At 43.1% G+C, this 19430-nt stretch overlaps 1 protein-coding gene across 3 annotated transcripts in view; it reads left to right on the top strand.

Annotated features, from left to right (window-relative positions):
* Positions 1-19430, top strand: part of NCAPH (non-SMC condensin I complex subunit H) — a 42628-nt gene that overhangs the window by 11221 nt on the left and 11977 nt on the right. For all 3 annotated transcript variants that reach the window (XM_087706078.1, XM_087706081.1, XM_087706080.1), the window contains exons 9-13: positions 4522-4718; positions 6004-6152; positions 7785-7891; positions 8932-9054; positions 9526-9639. In XM_087706078.1, the coding sequence (XP_087562204.1) occupies positions 4522-4718; positions 6004-6152; positions 7785-7891; positions 8932-9054; positions 9526-9639 (690 nt within the window). The remainder of the gene's footprint in view (positions 1-4521; positions 4719-6003; positions 6153-7784; positions 7892-8931; positions 9055-9525; positions 9640-19430) is intronic.

Here is a 19430-nt window from a genome sequence, read left to right on the forward strand (position 1 = left end):
TATTCTCCAAAGTACCAGATGGCAGGACAAGAAACAATGGATGAAAACTAACCAGAGAGAGAAGCAACCTGGAATTAAGGAGAAATTTCCTAACAGTGAGGACAATTAACCAGAGGAATAGCTTGCCACCAGAAGTTGTGGGTGCTCCGTCAGTTGAGGGTATCTATCTATCTATCTATCTATCTATCTATCTATCTATCTATCTATCTATCTATCTATCTATCTATATACACATATATATATATATACATATATACATATATACATACATACATACATACATACATACATACATACATACATACATATATATATATATATATATATATATATATATATATATATATATAATTTTTTATTTTTCAACAAACATAAAGACAAGACATGTAACATAAAAGTATCTTCCATTTCATACAGTGTCGATTGGTCAGAGTTTTTGTGCATCCTTTCCATAGTCATCACTTACATTTTATATAAAATCACAGATTTTCAGTCAAATATATTTATATACATCACTATTATAATACTGCATTTGTTTGACTATCACTATTATTTCTTCATCTTAAACAAGATATGCTGAGTATGGGTTCATTTATATTATAATAATTCATTACATCATCTTCAATATATCCAATAATAAAGTATTTTATGTCTTATTCTAAATCATTCTATTATTCTAATATTGGTGACATTCTTCAATCATTTTCATTTCCATGTTTTTTTTATCTAACCACTTATAGATCCCATATCCCATAAAATTAACCAGTAGATCCCATATCCCATAAAATTGTTTATCGTCCTGTTCTCTAATTTCAAATGTCAACTTACTCATTTCAGCACATTCCATTATTTTATGACTAACTTCCTCCTGCGTTGGTGTTTTCTCATTCTTCCAGTTTTTAGCAAATACAATTCTAGCTGCTGTTAACACATTTGCAATCAAGTATATCAGTTCTGTATTGTATGTTTCCGATATGATTCCTCACAAAAATATCTCTGGTTTAAAGTCAATATGTTTTTGTATCATTTTTTCCAACCAAGTATGGATTTTAGTCCAATATCTTTTAGCTTCTATGCAAGTCCATGACATATGGTAATATGAATCTGGTATCTGATGACATTTCCAACACTTTTCCGATTTATTCTTGAACATTCTTGCTATTCTTGTCAGGGATAGATGCCACCTGTAGAACATCTTACACAAATTTTCTTTATACGCTGTTGACATTGTCATTTTATAATTTTAAGACCACAATTTCTGCCAATTCTCTAAATCAATCCCATGTCCAAAATTTCTCCCCCAAGCAATCATAGATTTTTTAACTTATTCTAATTTAACCTCTAATAAATATCTGTATAGTTTTTTAATTACCTTTTCATCGGTATCTGTCAAAATTTTATCTAACTCAGACATTTTATCATGGAAACCTTCCATTTTAAGATCTTTATCGTATCTAGAATGTATTTGCACATATGAAAACCAATTCATCTTTACACCTTGCTGTTCTAATTCTTACATAAATTTAAGTTCACCCTTTGCATTCAATATTTCACCAAATCTAACTGTTTGTTCCTTTTTGTATGTTTTTGGATATGAAAATGCCTCAATAGTTGATAACCAGACTGGAATTTTTAAATAATGTTAAATAATGTTGTCTTTTAGTCTTTTCCCAGTTTAGTAACAAAGCCTCATGTATGTAATGTCTTCTAAAATACCCCTGCGTTTTAATTCCCTTGTACCATAGGAAAGCATGCCATCGTAACAACAAATCATGTCATTTTACAGTCAATAATCTAGAATTTCTTAATATTATCCACTCCTTAACCCACATCAAGCTTGTTGCCTGATGGTATAACTCCCAGTTCAGTAGGCCAAATCCTCCTCTTGTTCTAGCATCTTGTAATAATTTTAATTTTATTCTTGCTTTCTTTCCCTGCCAAATATACTTCAACACTATTTTGTTTACGTCTTCAAAGTAGGCTTTACCTAGTCTAACTGGAATTGTCTGGAACAAATATAGAATCCTGGGTAATATATTCATCTTAATTGTAGATATTCTCCCTATTATTGATAAATGTAGATTTTCCCATTTTGCCAAGTCTATCGCAATCTGCTGTTTAAGTTTATGGTAGTTGTTCTCTTTAAGTGTGCTGCATCTTGCTATCAAATATATCCCCAAATACTTGACCTTATTCGTGATTTGAATCTTCAGAGTTTCTGCCAATTCTTCCTTTTGTCTTGATAACATATTCTTTGTCAAAATCTTCATTTTGTCTTTATTTATTTTCAGACCTGCTACTTTTCCATATTCCTCTATTTTTTCCATCAATTTAGGTGCAGTTTCTAGTGGGTTCTCTTAAGATGAAGACCAAGTCATCCACAAATGCTTGCAATTAGTATTCTTCTTTTTTAAATTTTCATTCCTTTTATATAATCTTTATTGTCATTGCACTTAAATGCAACGAAATTGGTTCGTTGGAAATTGGAAATTATATCTTTTCCTTCTCTAATATTTCTGTTTAAAACTTCTAATGTTAAGATGAATAACAGACTGGATAGTGGATAGCCTTGTCTTGTCCCTTTCTTTATTTCAATAGAGTCTGTTAATTCTTCATTTATCATTATCCTTGCTGTTTGTTTGTGGTATATAGTTTCACTGGCTTGGGTAAATTTCTTACCAAAGCCCATCTGTTCCAGTTGTAACAACATAAATCGCCAGCTCATGTTATCAAAGGCTTTCTGAGCATCTAAAAACATGAGAGCCATTTGTTTTTCAAGATGAGCCTCATAGTATTCCAAAGTGTCCAGAATTATTCTCATATTATCTTTAATTTGTCTCTTTGGTAAAAACCTATTCTGATCAGGATGAATAAAGTTGTGTAAGTATTTTTTGAGTTGTTTCTGCCAATATTGAAGCAAATAGCTTATAGTCTGAGTTTAATACAGAAATAGGTCTATAGTTCTTGATTTGAAGTGGGTCAGCCTCCTTGTCAATGGAGGTTTTTAAGGACAGTCACTTATCTGAAACACCCATCTTATTTTATAACGACCCTCCTTTCTTCCCCTTTTCTCCTTCCCTCTCCTTCTTTCCTCCTCTCCTTTCCTTTCTCTACTTCACCTTCCTTTCCCCCATTCCTCTCCTCTTCTTCCATTTCCTCCCCTCTCCTACTCTTACTCCATTTCCTCCTCTCCTTTTCCCTTTCTTTCTCTTTCTCCTCTTCCTACCCTTCCCTCTACTCCTCTCTCCATTCCCTCTTTTCGTTGCTGTATTTACATATTTTCCTTTTCTATCTGGTGTATTTTCGGGATGGCATTCCAGCAGACCGTGTTCTGTATTTACATAGCCATCTTAAATTTCCTCTTCTGCAATTCATTTTCCATTTTAATAGTTACACATACTAACATCATTGTACAGTTAGCTTTTGATTGTCATCCTCCTAACTGTCCTTTTAAGAAGAAGAAAAAAATATCTTTAAAAGAAGGATAAAGTTTACTCCTCAGTTATTTTTACTAGGTATATGTACTGACTTTACAGTGGTAGAGACTAACTTGGTTCTGCACCTAATAACGGCGGCAAGACTGTTGGTGACGCAATACTGGAAGAAGGAAGACTTGCCTACAACTCAAGAATGGACATTGAAAGTTACAAACTTAGCCGAGATGGCTAAAATATTGGCATATCTTAAAGATCATTCAAATGAAAGATATAAACGAGACTGGAAAAAATGGATTGACTATATACAAAACAAATATGGGACTAAGAAATTCCAGATAGCCTATGCTTAAGATCAGGAATAATTTAAATTGTTCAAAGTTAGTGTAACAGGAAGAAGCTAAGATCAATGTAGAGATGTTATTAACCCTTTTTCTTATTTCTTTTGTCTCAAGATATTTTAGACTGTGCTTGTTAAAAACCTATACCGTGTACGGGCTCTGGGAAGTCGGGAGGGGAGGGAGGTGGGGTGTTTGGGGGGAGGGGAGGGGGGGACATATACTATATGTTAGATTTCAACGTAATGCGATTTCACATATATACTGTTTCTCTTTAATTTCTCCGTAAAAATAGGACAAGCTGAATACATTGACATATAGTAGAAATACACCAAAGGGAGGAGGAGTGGGATAGAAGGAAGAGGGGTAGAGAGGGCAGGAGAGAGGATGGGAGGGAGGGTGAGAAGGAAGGGAGGGAGTGGACTGGGAGAGAGGAGTGGTAGAGGGGGAGGGGAAGTAGGGTAGAGGGGAATGATGGAGGGAAGATAGTAAGTTGGAGGGGGGTGGAAGAAAGGTGTATGGAGAGCGCAAGAGGTATATTGGGTTTCTGTTTGAGTTTGAGTCTTATTTATATTTCTGGGGGTATTGTTGACAAGAGGAACTGCTGTGATTATTGTTTAATGTATGGCCCCGGTTAAGCACAGTATATATGTGACTGTATGAAAATGAAAAATGGAAAATAAAAACATTAATTTAAAAAAAAAAAGAAGAAGAAGAAAAAAAGACTTAAAATGTTGTTTTGTATTCAGTCAGTCTCTGCTCTGCTAGATAAATTCAAGAAGAGTGACCAGGCATTTGATATCAACGCAGAGACGGATAACGAGTATCTTGAGGATAGGATGGAAGATGATTTTGATGCCGATGTTCTAGACAAGACGATGGCCAGAGATCTTGGTGAATTCTCCGAAAAGCTGGAATCCTGCCGAATAGCACCAGAACTTTCAAGGTATATATGTACTTCTTGGAATATTTGGGGATAGAGTTGGTGCTTTTGAGAAGTTTTTAATGATAATTTAATTGTTACCTTCACTGAAAAATGAATCAGGAACAATATTAGTAAAAACACGCATCTTATTCAGGGGGTCTTTGACTTATGACCGTAACAGCCCAAAATTTCTCTTGCTAAGAGAGACATTTGTTAAGTGAGTCTTGCCCCTTTTATACAACCTTTCTTGCCACGGTTGTTAAGTGAATCACCACAATTGTATTTTTTTAAAATATATTTTTTATTATTTTTAAAAAAGTTATATATTTATATTGTGTGTGAACAGAGTTGGTTCTGGGTATCATTCATATTAATCCAATTCACAATAACAATATTAATAATCTCTGTCACATTTCTCAAGCATAAGTAATCCTTATTACTGTATTTTTTGGAGTATCTGACGCACCATGATTTTGAAGATGTAATTTTAAAAAAAACAGGTTTTGCACTCTGCTGGCCTCCCAAACCCTCTGCACACCTCATTTTTGCAAAAAAAGCAGGGCGGGGGGATGCAGAGCTTTGGGAGGCTCTTAGAATGTTCCTAGGGGCTGGGGGGGCAAAAATGAGCAAAAACGACCCATTTTTTGCTCCTTTTTGCCCTCCCCAGCCCTCGGGAGCACTCTAGAAGCCTCCCAAACCGTCTGCATACCCATTTTTGCAAAGGTTTCAGTAGGCCAAAAATGTTGTATTCAGTATATAAGACACACCCAGATTTTCACCCTCTTTTTTGACGGAAAAAGGTGCTTCTTATACTCTGAAAAATACGGTATATCGTTCAAACATATATATTCAAAAAATGCCTTACTCCTCATCTTATCTCCACCTTCATCTATAACTTTCTTGTTCTAGCTAAACGTTTCTCTATTATATATGAACAAATGTAACTAAGTTTCCATTTATATTGATCCAGTTTACGCTAACATTGGTAGTAATCTCTCACATTTATCAAGTTTATATAATTCTCATTTTATTATACATCTCCTCTTTAATGCTTCGATTCTTAATCCATTTTTCCATTTTAATCCAATTCACAATAACAGTAGGAACAATAGATATCACCACAATTTTTAAGTTAATAACAGTCGTTAATTATGAAAGGCAGTTGTAAGTGACCTTTTTCAGTGCTGTTGTAACTTCAAAACATTCGCAAAACAAACCGTTGTAAATCCAGGACTTACCTGCACAGCAAATCTTGAAGAAACAACAGTTAAAGTTTTAAAACTAGTGTTAAATCTCTTTCTTATAGAGAAAACCAGGTTTCAACAAAAGAAGGGGATATTGGGTCCATGTGTCTACAGCTGTCTATGAACCCCAGCGAGTATTCTTACTTCAGCCCCCGAATTATGTCCATGTGGGCAGGCCCAGAACACTGGCGTTTTAAACCGCACCATAAAGGTAACAGTGGGCAGAGGCTGGGCAGGGATTGCCAAGAGTTCAGTCGAAGTTAATTGTGGCATCTCGCACATTTATGAAGAATCACAATCTTTTATCTGTTACTGTTTCCCTTCCTCTGTTGTGAGTCTACCTGACTTCTTTCAGTGTTTTCTTCTCCTCCTGCTTCATCAGGGCTGCATATGAGTGTGTGTGGGTTGACACATGGACATTCCCCTATTCAAAATCATGCTCTCTGAAGTTTACAGAAGTATAGTCTGTAGTACACAGTACAATCTATGTTGATCTCTTACTCTATAATAGAAATGGCATCACGGTATATCCCATTTTTAGTTAATAGTATACAGATCCATGATGGCAAACCTATGGCACGCGTGCCCAAAGTGCCACGTGGAGCCATATTGCCTGGCACGTGCAGCGTCGCCTGATCCCCTTCCAGCTTTCTGGTGTGCATGCGCATGTGACGATCTGCTGACCTTGGTGTAGAAGTTCATTTTCCAGCACGCACATGCCCCCTGGGCAGCTTCTCTTCCTGCTCGTGGCCCCAACGAGGGTATGTGCTGCCTTTTCGGCACTCGGTGCCAAAAAGGTTCGCCATCACTGATATAGATAAATATGTAGCAGTCGCTTTTCCAATGTTTATTGTAATACTTCCACCATCATTGCTTATTTTCTCACATCACAACCAGGATTGGTGGGTCAGAGTAGAGCTACACCTGATGTTCAATTATTTCGAAAGCGCCATTTTGTGCTGCCTGTTGAAAGATACTTACCCCAGACTTTCGGACCCCAGGGACCACTAAATTCATAATTTTAAATCCCGAGGACCACTAATATGATCTGCCTAATGATTGGCTGTGTGGGCATGGCTAGGTGGTCATGTGATTGGGTGGGCGTGGCCAACTTATGTCACTCAGGTTGAGGGGCGCCTCGCTGGCCCCTACTCGCCCCTCCCCTCCCAGCCACTCCTCGCCCACCCGCTCTCCTTAGGGCCCCAACAGGAAACAGTTGCTGGAGCTAAGCAGCCACTATGAGAAAGAGTTGGGGAAACAGCTCAGTTCAAATTGGATCTGACCAAGAAGGAGGCTCAGCAGAAGCCCCTCACTGAGGACTACGAGCATAGGCTTTCCAATCAGAGGGGAAACCTGTGGGAGTGCAAGGCCAAGTAGAGGTGCCTGGAGGCTCAGCATGCTGAGATGGTCAGCCATTTCCAGGCAATGATGCAGTCCTACTGAACGAGGCCCTCCGGCTCTTCTCCACCAGCGGCACTTCCCTCCAGCCTTTGCCCAAATCCCCACACCAGGAGGCCAAAGCAGACCCCAAGTCAGAATTTCTGCCCCCCTCCGACCTGCACAAAAAGACCCCAAAGGGGGGGACTCTCTGCAGCAACACAAATGTTCATTGCACGTATCCATCCCAGTGGCCATAGTTTGAGGACCCCTGATTTAGTGCAATATAAAAAATGCAAATATTTTTTCACGGGCCACCAGTTGGTGACTGCTGCTTTAAAGTTCACTTTTATAGAACAATTCTGTTCAAGGCTACATGCAGCAACACTAAAAAAAAGAGGAAAATTTAACATTCTATGGCAGAGCAAGCTGCTTCCTTCCATCCTGTCTTCTATCCTCTGCACAGGTGATGCCAAGTCTGAGAGAGTCAGTAAAAGGAGAACAGTTAAGAAAGTCTTTGAGATCAATTTTGACGAGGAGATTGACTTTGAACTTCACTTCCGCAAAACTCGGGTAGGTTTTTGTTTTCCCCCCTGAAGGCAGGAGAAGAAGCAACTGGTGGAAAACAATGAAAGAGGAATCCAACTCAAAACTAGAGAGAAATTTTCAGCGCTGGTTCAGTGGCCTTCAAACGGCGATGAGCACCACTCCCAGAGGTGAACTGGTAATTCCAACCAGCGGTTGGGCCCGTCCCAGTGCTATACCATCTTATATAATTGCCATGTGTTTGATGCCGCACGCATGTGCGGAAGGTGAGACTTGTGATCACCCCAGTGGTCAGCGGAGCTGGCAGCAGATTCGGAGAGTGAGGAGGTTGGGGAGGAACCTGGGCCAGTCCTGTAGTCTGGGGAAGCTCTAATGAGGGCTCTTTGTCGGAGGTAGAGAGAGGGCCAGAGCTGTATGCCAGTTATCAGCTGCCTTTGGAGTCAGACATCAGTGAGGCAGATGAACACCTGGCGTCTGTTCCCAGTGTGCACATGCGCAGAGTTGCCAGACAAAGGAAACAAATAAAGAACAGGATCTGACTTGGGACTAAGGCCACAAGTGGACGATGAATGGCCCCTCCCAGAGGGAATAAAAGAGGAGCGAAAGGGGAGTGGAGTTTGCAGGAGACAATGAGTTTGCTTAATTGGTTCGTGACTCTCCGAGACCCCTTGCCAGGTTTTGCAGATATCAGCCTGGCAGCTCTCCAAGCCAGATAAGGTCTGTGACTGTAAATCCTCCCTCGAAAGACTTTGCTGGAGGTGAATGAGCAGAATTCGCAGTCAATTAATAAAAGGTTTTTTGTCGGGACAAGAACTTTGCTTCAGGCTCTCGGGAACCCTAGATCAGAACAGAGCTCACATTTTCAGTTCTGGGCGAACCGATTGTTACATTATGTGACTCCCTCCTCTGACCACTCCACTATATTCAGCAACGACTAGCAGAGTAAACTCTGCAGGGACTCCTTTACCGTTACCAAATCTAAATCAGTGCAAAATGTGATTTAAGATAAAATTTGCTCAGCATTCTTAGTAGAGGATGTTTCCAACAGTTCTGGTTTTCTAAAACAGGCAGCTACGGTCCTGTCCAAGTCAACCCTCCAAAGCCAAAACAAGAAAAGCAACACCCTCCCAAAGGACTTCCACTATGATCCAGACAACCTCACTCGGCTGTTCCTCAAACCTCAAATCAGGGTAAGGTTTGCTTTGTCAATGTGTAAAGATCTTGGCAGAGATAATGACAGCTTGCTACTCTGGCCAGAAGATTGGCTAAAGAGGTTTTCTACCTGAGCCACCATGCCTTAGTGCAGGGGTGTCCAAACTTGAAGACTTCTGCCCTAAAGGGTTGTTTAGATCAGACAAACATCTTTCTTATTACTGAGCTGAAGACTTTAACGCTTGTTATTGTGGAAAATTAGAGCAGGTTATTTGCTGTTCTTACCATTGATCCGTATTCTCAGCTGCTGCCTCTGTTTTAAGTCACTGCAGTCTTCTACTTTCCTCTGAATTAAGATGGACATGGTGGCTCAGTGCCTAAGACACTGAGCTTGTCGATCAGAAAGGTCGACAGGTCGGTGGTTTGAATCCCTTGTGGAACGCATTAATTAGTGCGTCAGTTCCATGAAAGAATTGTCACGATTCTTTCACTTTATTTTGTTTCTGCAGCTCTCAAACATGCCACTTCAGGGCCGCTCACCCAGTCATAACGATGACGATGAAGTTGGAGAATACGATTACAACAATCCCAATGATACCTCCAATTTCTGTCCCGTGGCGCAAGTGAGTTCTGATCATCAGAAGCGTGCTCTGTGTTTGACTGTCATACTTTCTCCTCTGAAACGGGGGTCTGGAAGTTAGAAAAATTGGTTGCTGATAGCTGCAAGATTTGGGTAGGATAGCTAATGAAACAATGGAGAATTTTTATGCAAATACTCTTGTTCCCCCCCCCCCAAATAAGACTGGGTCTTATATTAATTTTTGCTCAAAAGACTCAGGGCTTATTATCTGGTTACGTCTTACTTTCGGGGGGAATACGGTAATGTGTCCATCTGGCTGTCAATCTTATTTTTGGGGTTGGGCTTATAATTAAGAGCATCCTGAGAAATCCCACTGAAGGCTTTCAAAAGCCAGAACTTTTCAAATGTTGCTAAATGTTGCTAAAATAATATCTAACATTTCTTGCACTATAGGTTCCCTTTCATACGGTTCATACGATAATGTCTACTGAGCCACGGTGGCTCAGTGGTTAGAGTGCAGTACTACAGGCTACTTTTGCTGACTGCTGGCTGCCAGCAGTTTGGCAGATTGAATCTTGCCAGGCTCATGGTTGACTCAGCCTTCCGTCCTTCTGAGGTGGGTCAAATGAGGACCCAGATATTTGGGGGCAAGAGGCTGACACTGTAAACTGCTTACAGAGGGCTGGAAAGCATTGGAAAGCAGTATATAAGTCTAAGTGCTATTGCCTGCCTTCCTTCCTTCCATCCCATGGTGGCGCAATGATTAGAATATCACAGGCTGACTGCCCACTGCCAGGAGTTTGATCCTGACCAGCTCAAGGATGACTCAGTCTTCCATCCTTTCCAAGGTGGGTAAAATGAGGACCCAGATTGTTGGGGGCAAGAGGCTGACTCTGTAAACTGCTTAGAGAGGACTGGAAAGTGGTATATAAGTCTAAGTGATATTGCATATATGCTAAGAGCACAGTAGGAAGTCCCTGACCAATGAAGAGTTGTCAATGGTAAAAAATATTGGCAGTAAAAAAATAATAATCTTGAAATCTCTTTTTAAAAAGTTCTCTCTTCCTGCTGTTGTAATTCTGCCAATTCTTCCTCCTTTGGGATGTACTCCTCAGTAAAGGTACTGTACTGGTAGTCCTCCGTTCATTTAGTGACCATTCAGAATTATGATTCTTAAAAAAAGTGACTTATGGCCGGTTTTCACACTTGTGACCATTGCAGTATCCCTTGTGATATAGAGTACGAATATGAATACTAAACAAAGGGAAGAACTAGAAGGAACGACAGGATGTGAAATAGTTAAAAAGGTCAAATACTTAGGAGTTTATATTTCAACCTCAAACGGGAAGTTATATAAGCACAATTATGAACCACTGTGGTATAGTATACAGAAATGAAAAAAATGGAGAAATTACAGTTATCTCTGATGGGAAGAATAGCAGCAGTGAAAATAAATATTTTACCAAAATTTTTATTTCTTTTTCAAACGTTACCAATACTTAAAAATGATGCAAATTTGTTAGAATGGCAGAAGGGTATTAATAAATTTGTATGGGTAGGTAAGAAGCCGAGAATAAAACTTAAAATAATGCAGGATGTGCGTGAAAGGGGAGGTTTGAAATTACCCAATTTAAAACTATATTATGATGCAATAGTTTTATCTATAATTAGTGATTGGATCAACTTAACAGATGATAGAATGCTCAATATTGAAGGGTATGATTTGGTATATGGTTGGCATGCTTATTTGCTATATAACAAAAAGGTGGATAAGAATTTTAAAAGTCATATTTTAAGGAATGCCTTACTACGGGTTTGGAAAAAATATCAATATAAACTAAATGATAAGTTATCTATGTGGGCTATCCCTAGACCAGTGTTTTTCAACCTTTTTTGTGCAAAGGCACACTTTTTTATGAAAAAAAATCACGAGGCACACCACCATTAGAAAATGTTAAAAAAAATTAACTCTGTGCCTATATTGACTATACATAAAGTAATTCTCCCACGGCACACCTTACACTATGTCACGGCACACTAGTGTGCCGCGGCACAGTGGTTGAAAAACACTGCCCTAGACATGCAATAGAAAATATGAACATAGTACAAAAACAGGATATAATTACTTATAGGAAGCTTCTTACTGTAGAAAGAGGTGTACCACAACTGAAATCTTTGGAGGTATTAAAAAAGGAAAAGGTAATTCAAACATGGTTTCAATACGGGCAGTTACAGGCCAGATGGAAAATAGATCAAAAACTGGCTTTATGCAAGTCGAGGATAATTTACTTAAATTAGAGACCAAAGTTCAATGCATATGAAAAGATTATATAATGTAATAATAGAAATTGACTCTGAAGCAGAACTAGTTAAAGACTGTATGATTAAATGGGCTCAAAATGTTGAAGAACCAATAATGTTGGATACATGGGAGAAGATATGGGTGAGAAATGTAAAATTTACACAGGCCCAAAACCTGAGAGAAAATTTTTATAAGATGTTTTACAGATAGCATCTAGATCCCAAAAAAATGGCTTCTATGTATTTGAATTTACAACCTAAATGCTGGAGATGTGATTGTATGGACGCTACATATTTTCATATATGGTGGACTTACAAAAAGGTTAAGGCATTCTGGATAAAAATATGGTGGATTATGCAAAATGTTCTCAAAAAAAGGATAAAGTTTACCCCCCAGCTATTTTTGTTAGGTATAATTACTGACTGTACAGCAGTAGAGATTAACTTGATTTTGCACTTGATAACTGCAGCTAGATTGTTGGTGGCGCAATACTGGAAGAAGGAAGATTTGCCTACTATCCAAGAATGGACATTGAAAGTCAAAAACTTAGCAGAGATAGCTAAAATATCTGCATATCTTAAGGACTATTCAAACGAGAGATATAAACGAGACTGGAAAAAATGGATTGACTATATTCAAAATAAATATGGGTCTAGGAAATTTCAGATAGCTTACGATTAAGATCAGAAATGATACAAATTGTTTATAGTTAGCTTAGCAAGGAGGAGCTAAGCTCAATTCAAAGACATTATTAATTTTCTACTTTCTCTTTAAGTATATTTTAAACTTTTTGTTAAAGATTTATATCTTGTATTGGTTCTGGGAAGTCAGGGGGGAGGGTGGGGGGAGGGGGGGAGGGAGTGGAGTTTACTAAGTTGGAAGAGGGATGTTGGATTTTAAGGTATTATGATTGTACATGTATACTGCTATTTTTTCTTTTTTATGTATATTGAAATGGAATTATAAATACCACAACACAAAAGGGAGTTTGCTCAGAAGCTGAAATACACCAAGTGAATTAGAGGAAGAGTGGGAAGCAGAGGAGAGAAGAAAGATAGGAAGAGAGGGACAGGAGAGAGGATGAGGGGGGAAGATGAGGTCTATAAGGAGGAGTGGTAAGGGGAGAGAGGAGAAGGAGAAAGGAAGGGGAAGTAAAGTAGAAAATGATGGAGGGAAGAAGGGATGTAGAAAGGGGGAGGAGAGGGGGAAGAAAGTGTCGGATAAGGTATAAATATGGTGTATGGAGAGCAGAAGAGCCAACAACTGTTTTTTTTCCTCCCTTTGGTAGTTGATGGTAAGATGAATTGATGTAATTACTTAATAATACAACATGATATTGACTATGTAATAGTATACATGTGATTATATGCTATGAAAATGGAAAATAAAAATTTTCTATGCAAAAAAAAAAAAATATGGGCCTGAGCCCCTTGAGAGTCTAGGACTCCCTGAAGGACCCTCCTGCCAAAGGCTGCTTCCGCGGAGGCGAAAGCATCTAAACGGTAATGCCTGATGAAAGGTGAGGGAGAATACCAGGCGGCAGCCCTGCAAATCTCTATGGGAGCCTGCGTGGCCCAGGCCGCCGATGTGGCCGCACTTCTGGTGGAGTGCGCTGTGATGCCCTCTGGGACCTGAAGTCCCTGTGCCTCGTAGGCCTGTGAGATGGCCGCTCTGATCCACCTGCTAATGGTGGCTGGGGAAACCTTGGCTCCCCGGGTGGACGACTGAAAGGACACAAAGAGGACCTCTGAATGTCTAAAGGGCGCTATGCACTTCAGATAGATGCGCAGGGCTCTTCTGACATCCAATCGGTGTCATGATCTTTCCGTATCCCTGGAGGGCTGCGGACAGAAGTCCGGCAGAACTATCTCTAAAACCCTGTGGAAGGGAGAATTGACCTTGGACATGAACGCAGAGTCCAGTCTGAGGATGACCCGGTTCTCCAGGAAGGTGCAGAGGTCTGGTCTGCTGGAAAGAGCGTTGAGCTCAGATACTCTCCTGGCAGAGGTGATGGCAACCAGGAAGACGACTTTAATAGTCAGTAATTGTAGGGAAACCTCCCTCAAGGGTTCGAACGGTGCCTCCGTCGAACGGTGCCTGGAGGACCGTGGGTAAGTCCAAGGTAGGGAATCGATGGACCACTGGGGGTTTCTGATTCACCGCTCCCTTAAGGAAGCACCTTAGAACCGGAAGTTGGGACAAAGGGGGGGGGGAATCCAACACACACACACACACAGACCTTGGAGAGGGCAGAGACTTGTCTCCTAAGGGTGCTGAGGGCTAGGCCTTTCTCTAGACCTTGCAGAAAATCCAGGACCTGGGGTACAGAGGCCAAAGCTGGGATGATGTCCCTTGCTTGGCACCAGTCCGCGAAAGCGACCCAGGAGGCGTTGTAGATGCGAGTGGTGAACTGCCTCCTGGACGCTTCGACAATCTTAATGACCTTCGTGGAAAATTGTGCCCCTCTCAGCTGTTCTCACTCAATCGCCAGGCGGTCAGATGGAGCCACTCCGGATCTGGATGGTCCAGGGACCCCTGGTGAAGAGACACCTCCCCTGGGGGGGATCCTCCAGTAAGGAGCTGAGGACAGCTCCACCAAGTCTGCTAGCCAGGGGCGGCGTGGCCAGAAGGGAGCCACTAGGATCATCTCTGCTCTCTTTGACACCACCCTCCTCAGAACCCCGGGAATGAGGGGAAGGGGGGGGGAAAGGCATAGAGTAGACCTGGTGGCCATCTGCAGCGAAGGGCGTCCGTGTCCATGGCTCCTCTGGACGGGAACCTCGATATGAAGCTCGGCAGCTGGGCGTTTGCTGGGGTTGTGAAGAGATCACCATCGGTCGCCCGAACCTCTCGCAGATCTGCAGGAAGACGCTGGAGTGGAGCTGCCACTCTCCGTTGTCGACTGTCTCCCTGCTGAGCCAATCTGCTTGCTGGTTCTGTGTCCTGGAGATGTGTTCCGCTTTGATGGACTGGAGATGCCTCTCTGCCCAGTTCCCCAATTGGAGGGCCTCGTCGCAAAGGGCCTTGGAATGGGTGCCCCCTTGTCTGTTCACGTGGGTCTTGGCTGCCACATTGTCCGTCAGGACCAGGACATGGTGTCCGGTCACAGTGGTCTTGAAGTGACATAGAGCCAGATGGATGGCCCTGAGCTCCAACCAGTTTATGTTGTTGCGCAAGTCTGTTGGAGTCCAGCGGCCCTGGGCAATCTGAGCCTCCAGGTGTGCTCCCCAGCCGAACAGGCTTGCGTCCGTTGTGAGTACCTTCCTTGCTGGTTCCTTGAAGAGGGATCCTTTGTCTAATGCAGGGGTCAGCCACCAACGGAGCGAGAGTAGCACCTGGGATGACACTCGAACCTTGAAGCTGGCGTCGCTCGTCCCGGCTCTCTGGTATGGAAGCAAGAACCACTGAAGCTCCCTGGCGTGTAGGTGGGCCCAAGGCACGATCCCTATACAAGAAATGAATTTCCCAAGGAGCCAGGAAAGAAGAACTACAGGGATAGAGGGTAATTTGCGAATATCATGGATGAGCTGCACAATGCTGTCCTTTCGGTCCTGGGAAAGGAAAACCTCCCCCGACACCAAATCTATAATGGATCCTAGGTGCTGGAGACTGGTAGATGGGACCAGTTGGCTCTTCTCTAGGTTGATAGAGAATCCCAGGGACCTGAGAGTGTCGATGGTGAGCCCCAGGTCCTGCCTGGCAGTGTCTGGGGACCTGGCTAGGACGAGGATGTCATCTAGGTAACAGAAAAGTCTGACTGGAAAGGATCGCAGGTGACCCGCGGCCACAACCAGCATCTTGGTAAACGTCCTGGGGGCTGAAGCCAGCCCAAAGGGAAGGGCTCTATATTCAAAATGCTTGCCCTCGTGGGAAAATCTGAGGAACCTACGATGTTCCAGGGCGATTCTGATGTGAAGATAGGTCTCCGTGAGGTCGATGGAGGCCAAGAAGTTGCCCTGTTGGATGCCCTCTAAGATGGATTTCAGGGAGGCCATCTTGAACCTACAGTAGACCACCCTGGAATTGAGCAGTTTAAGATCCAGGATGGCTCTCCACCCCCCCCCCCCCTGAACTCTTGGGGACCAGAAACAGGTTCGAGCAGAATCCGGAACCCTTCTCCCCCTCTGGAATCCTCTCAATGGCCTTGATATCTAACAGGTGTTTGATGACCTTTGCCTTAAGGGCCTGTTTGGTTGGCTCTGTGGAGGAGGCAAAGGTACGGAACCTATTTGCGAGTTGCGAGCGGAACTCCAGCTGTAACCCGAGTTAACAGTCTGGAGGACCCACTCGTCCGAAATGACGCGCTCCCAGGCATCTGCAAAAAGGGCGAGGCGACCGCCGATGGGGTGATCCGCGAATGGATCACTTGAACCTGTGGAATGGGCGGCCTCCTCCTCCTCAAAAGGGCTGCTTGCTCTGCTGCTGGCCCCTGAACCTGTCTCTAGGAAACTGCCTATCCCCCTGTTGATGGAACCTGGGGGTCTGGTACCTCTGGTTCTGGAAGTCCAATTCAGGGGGCTGGTAAGATGTTCTCCTGGGGAACGGAGCATGCCGGTGATCTGACTGTAACCGGGAAGATCGTCTGCTTATTCTTGTCCTCCACCAGGATAGGATCCAGCAAAGCACCGAAAAGCTTGTCCCCGGCATAGTTTGCTCCTGCCACTTAGCTTGGGACTCTGCCTGCCAGTGGTGCAACCACAGCAGGCGCCTGGATGCTACAGAGGATGACAAGGCTCGAGAAGCATTCTTAACTGCATCCAAGGTGGCGTCTGCCAAGAACTGCGTGGCTGCCAGGACCTTAGAGATGTCCTGCAGCAGTCGTACCTCCGTGGCCTGGGTCCTGTCTCTCAGCTGTTCCAGCCACAGCACTGTAGACCTATTGAAAAAGGATGCAGAAGCGGCTGCCCTAATGGCCCAGGTTATTGCTTGGAAGGACTTACGCAAAATGATGTCTCCCTTCTTATCCTCTGCTTTAAGGCAGTTAAGGTAGTCTCCAGTGACCACGGCTGAAGCTGAAGCTAGGGCGGCGACCGGGGTGTCCACCTCGGGAACCTGAAGAGCTCGGGCAAAGGTAGAATTGAGATTATAGAACCTCCGCTCATTGCCCCCCGGGTTGGTAAAAGATCCTGGCTTAACCGACTGGGATTTAAGCACCTCCAGGAACATCTCTGGAGTGGGGATCTCCTCCTTCTCCACTGGTGGTCTATAGAAGGATCCCTTCTTGTTACCCCCACTAGTGCTAGGCATGGTAGTCGCAGCCTGGGATCTGGAGGTGTATCCAGGTCTACTGTGGCCCTGGCATTGCGAAGCAAGGAGCTAAATAAGGAGGGGGGGAAAAGGCCAGTGATGTTGGGGGCCTCCGGTGCCTGGGCATCCTCATCCTCAGAAAACCCCACCTCCTTTAGCTCACCCTCCTCTAATTCCGAGGCCTCACTGGCAGTGGAGGGGGAGGGGGATCTGGGCCCTCTGGTAGCAGAGGCCCTGGAGAGCTCCTGGTGACCCCTGGGCTGGTCCCGGGAAGACCCACTCCTGGAGCTCTGGGGCTGGTGCTTCATCCCAGAAGCAATCCCCTGGGCTATGGCCCTGGCTAACACCTCCTGGAAGCTTGCAAGAAGCTCAGGCAGGGAAGGCTGTAGCTCTGGGGGCTGTAGATAATCCCTGGGTTCAGGGGATTGTGGTGCCAACTGATGCCTGGCTGGACTGGCTGCCCTGTGCCCAAAGGGGTCGTTCCTCGCCTCAGATGGGTGTGCAGGTGAGAGGGGGGGCGATAGGGAGCTGTGCCCTCTGCCTGAGCCCCTAGGGGAACCTGGGGATACCACACGGGTCTCTACCAGGGCCAGAAGCCTGCGGGGGAAGTGAGATCTGGAAGGGGAAGGGCTGATGGTGGCCCTGAACCTTCTAGCGGAGGCCCTGGTTAGCCAAACCTCCTTTTCAGAAGTTCCCTTCCTGTGGGGCTTGGGGGTGCCTCTCTTGGCGGGGGACCTCCCACAGCAGCTTTTTTCCCGTTTACGCCGCCATCCGGTCACTAGGGAATCGCGCTGGAACGTGGCGAGGCTTGCCTGCCAGCAGCACTGAGCATGGGTGGAGAGAGGAGCCGATCCAAGGTAATTCAAAAAAAGAAAACTGTAAAAATCCTAAAGGCTTGAGAAAAAACCTAGAAGCTGGGAAGGAAAAACCTAGAAGTCTACGAAGTGAGGGAGAGTCAGGTAAAACACTCCTTCTGGGCTGGAGACTGAGGTTACTCTGGGAGGTCAGAAGGAGGATTAGAGGTGTGGCCTCAAGATTTACCTCAGTCTCCAGGGCAAAAGGGCCATGTATGACTCCTCCCATGCCTCACTTCGGAAACAATACACACATACACATAAACACACAATCACACACACACACACAAATACATACATACACAACTCTTGCTTAGCAACGGAAATTTTGAGCTCAATTGTCATAAATCAAGGACTACCTGCATCATCATCATCATCATCATCATCATCATCATCATCATCATTATTATACAATTGTATCACAGCGGCCAGTTGTTTCACCGGATTTGGCTTTGGTTACTAGTCGGGCCCCACCCAGGGGCCTAGGATGTTGTAACGTATTTTCGTAATATGTGTGCAGATCCAAGCAGTGCGGCTTTTTGCATTTGACTGATGGTGATTTTGTCAATTTTTAACTGTTTTAAATGTAATTCCAGTGCTTTTGGAATAGCACCCAGTGTGCCAATTACCACTGGAATTACCACTGCTGGTTTGTGCCATAGTCGTTGAATTTCAATTTTTAAGTCCTGGTATTTTGCGATTTTTTTCATGTTCCTTCTCAGCGACCCTGCTATCACCTGGTATTGCAATGTCTATGATTGTGACCTTATTTTTCTCAACCAGTGTGATGTCTGGTGTATTATGCGCCAGTATTTTGTCGGTTTGTATACGGAAATCCCACAAGATCTTGACCATCTGATTTTCGGTGACTTTTTCAGGCTGATGTTCCCACCAGTTTGTTGCTGTTTTAATATTATAATTTTTGCACAAATTCCAATGGATCATTTGTGCTACTGAATTGTGCCGCAATTTATAATCAGTCTGTGCGATTTTTTTACAGCAGCTGAGTATGTGATCAACAGTTTCATCAGCTTCTTTGCAAAGTCTGCATTTGGCATCATCAGAGGATTTTTCGATTTTGGCCTTAATGGCATTTGTGCGGATAGCTTGTTCTTGCGCAGCCAGGATTAGTGACTCTGTTTCCTTCTTTAATGTACCTGTTTTTAACCATAACCAAGTTTGTTCATTGTCCACTTTATCTTTTATTTTTTCCAGAAATTGACCATGCAGTGCTTTGTTCTGCCAACTCTCCATTCTTGATTTTATCACATCTTTTCTGTATTCTTGTTTTGTCTGTTGGGCCTTCAGTAGATTTTTGTTCTTTACTTCGATTAATAGATGTTCTTGACTTTCTTTTAAATAATCAGCCAGTGCATGTTTTTCCTCTTCAACTGTTTGCTTCACTTGTAATAATCCTCTGCCACCTGATTT

Source organism: Thamnophis sirtalis, unplaced genomic scaffold (genome assembly GCF_051295495.1).
Source record: "Thamnophis sirtalis isolate CommonGarterSnake01/CBP01778 unplaced genomic scaffold, rThaSir2_p1.2 scaffold_2, whole genome shotgun sequence".
Classification (NCBI taxonomy): Eukaryota; Metazoa; Chordata; class Lepidosauria; order Squamata; family Natricidae; genus Thamnophis; species Thamnophis sirtalis.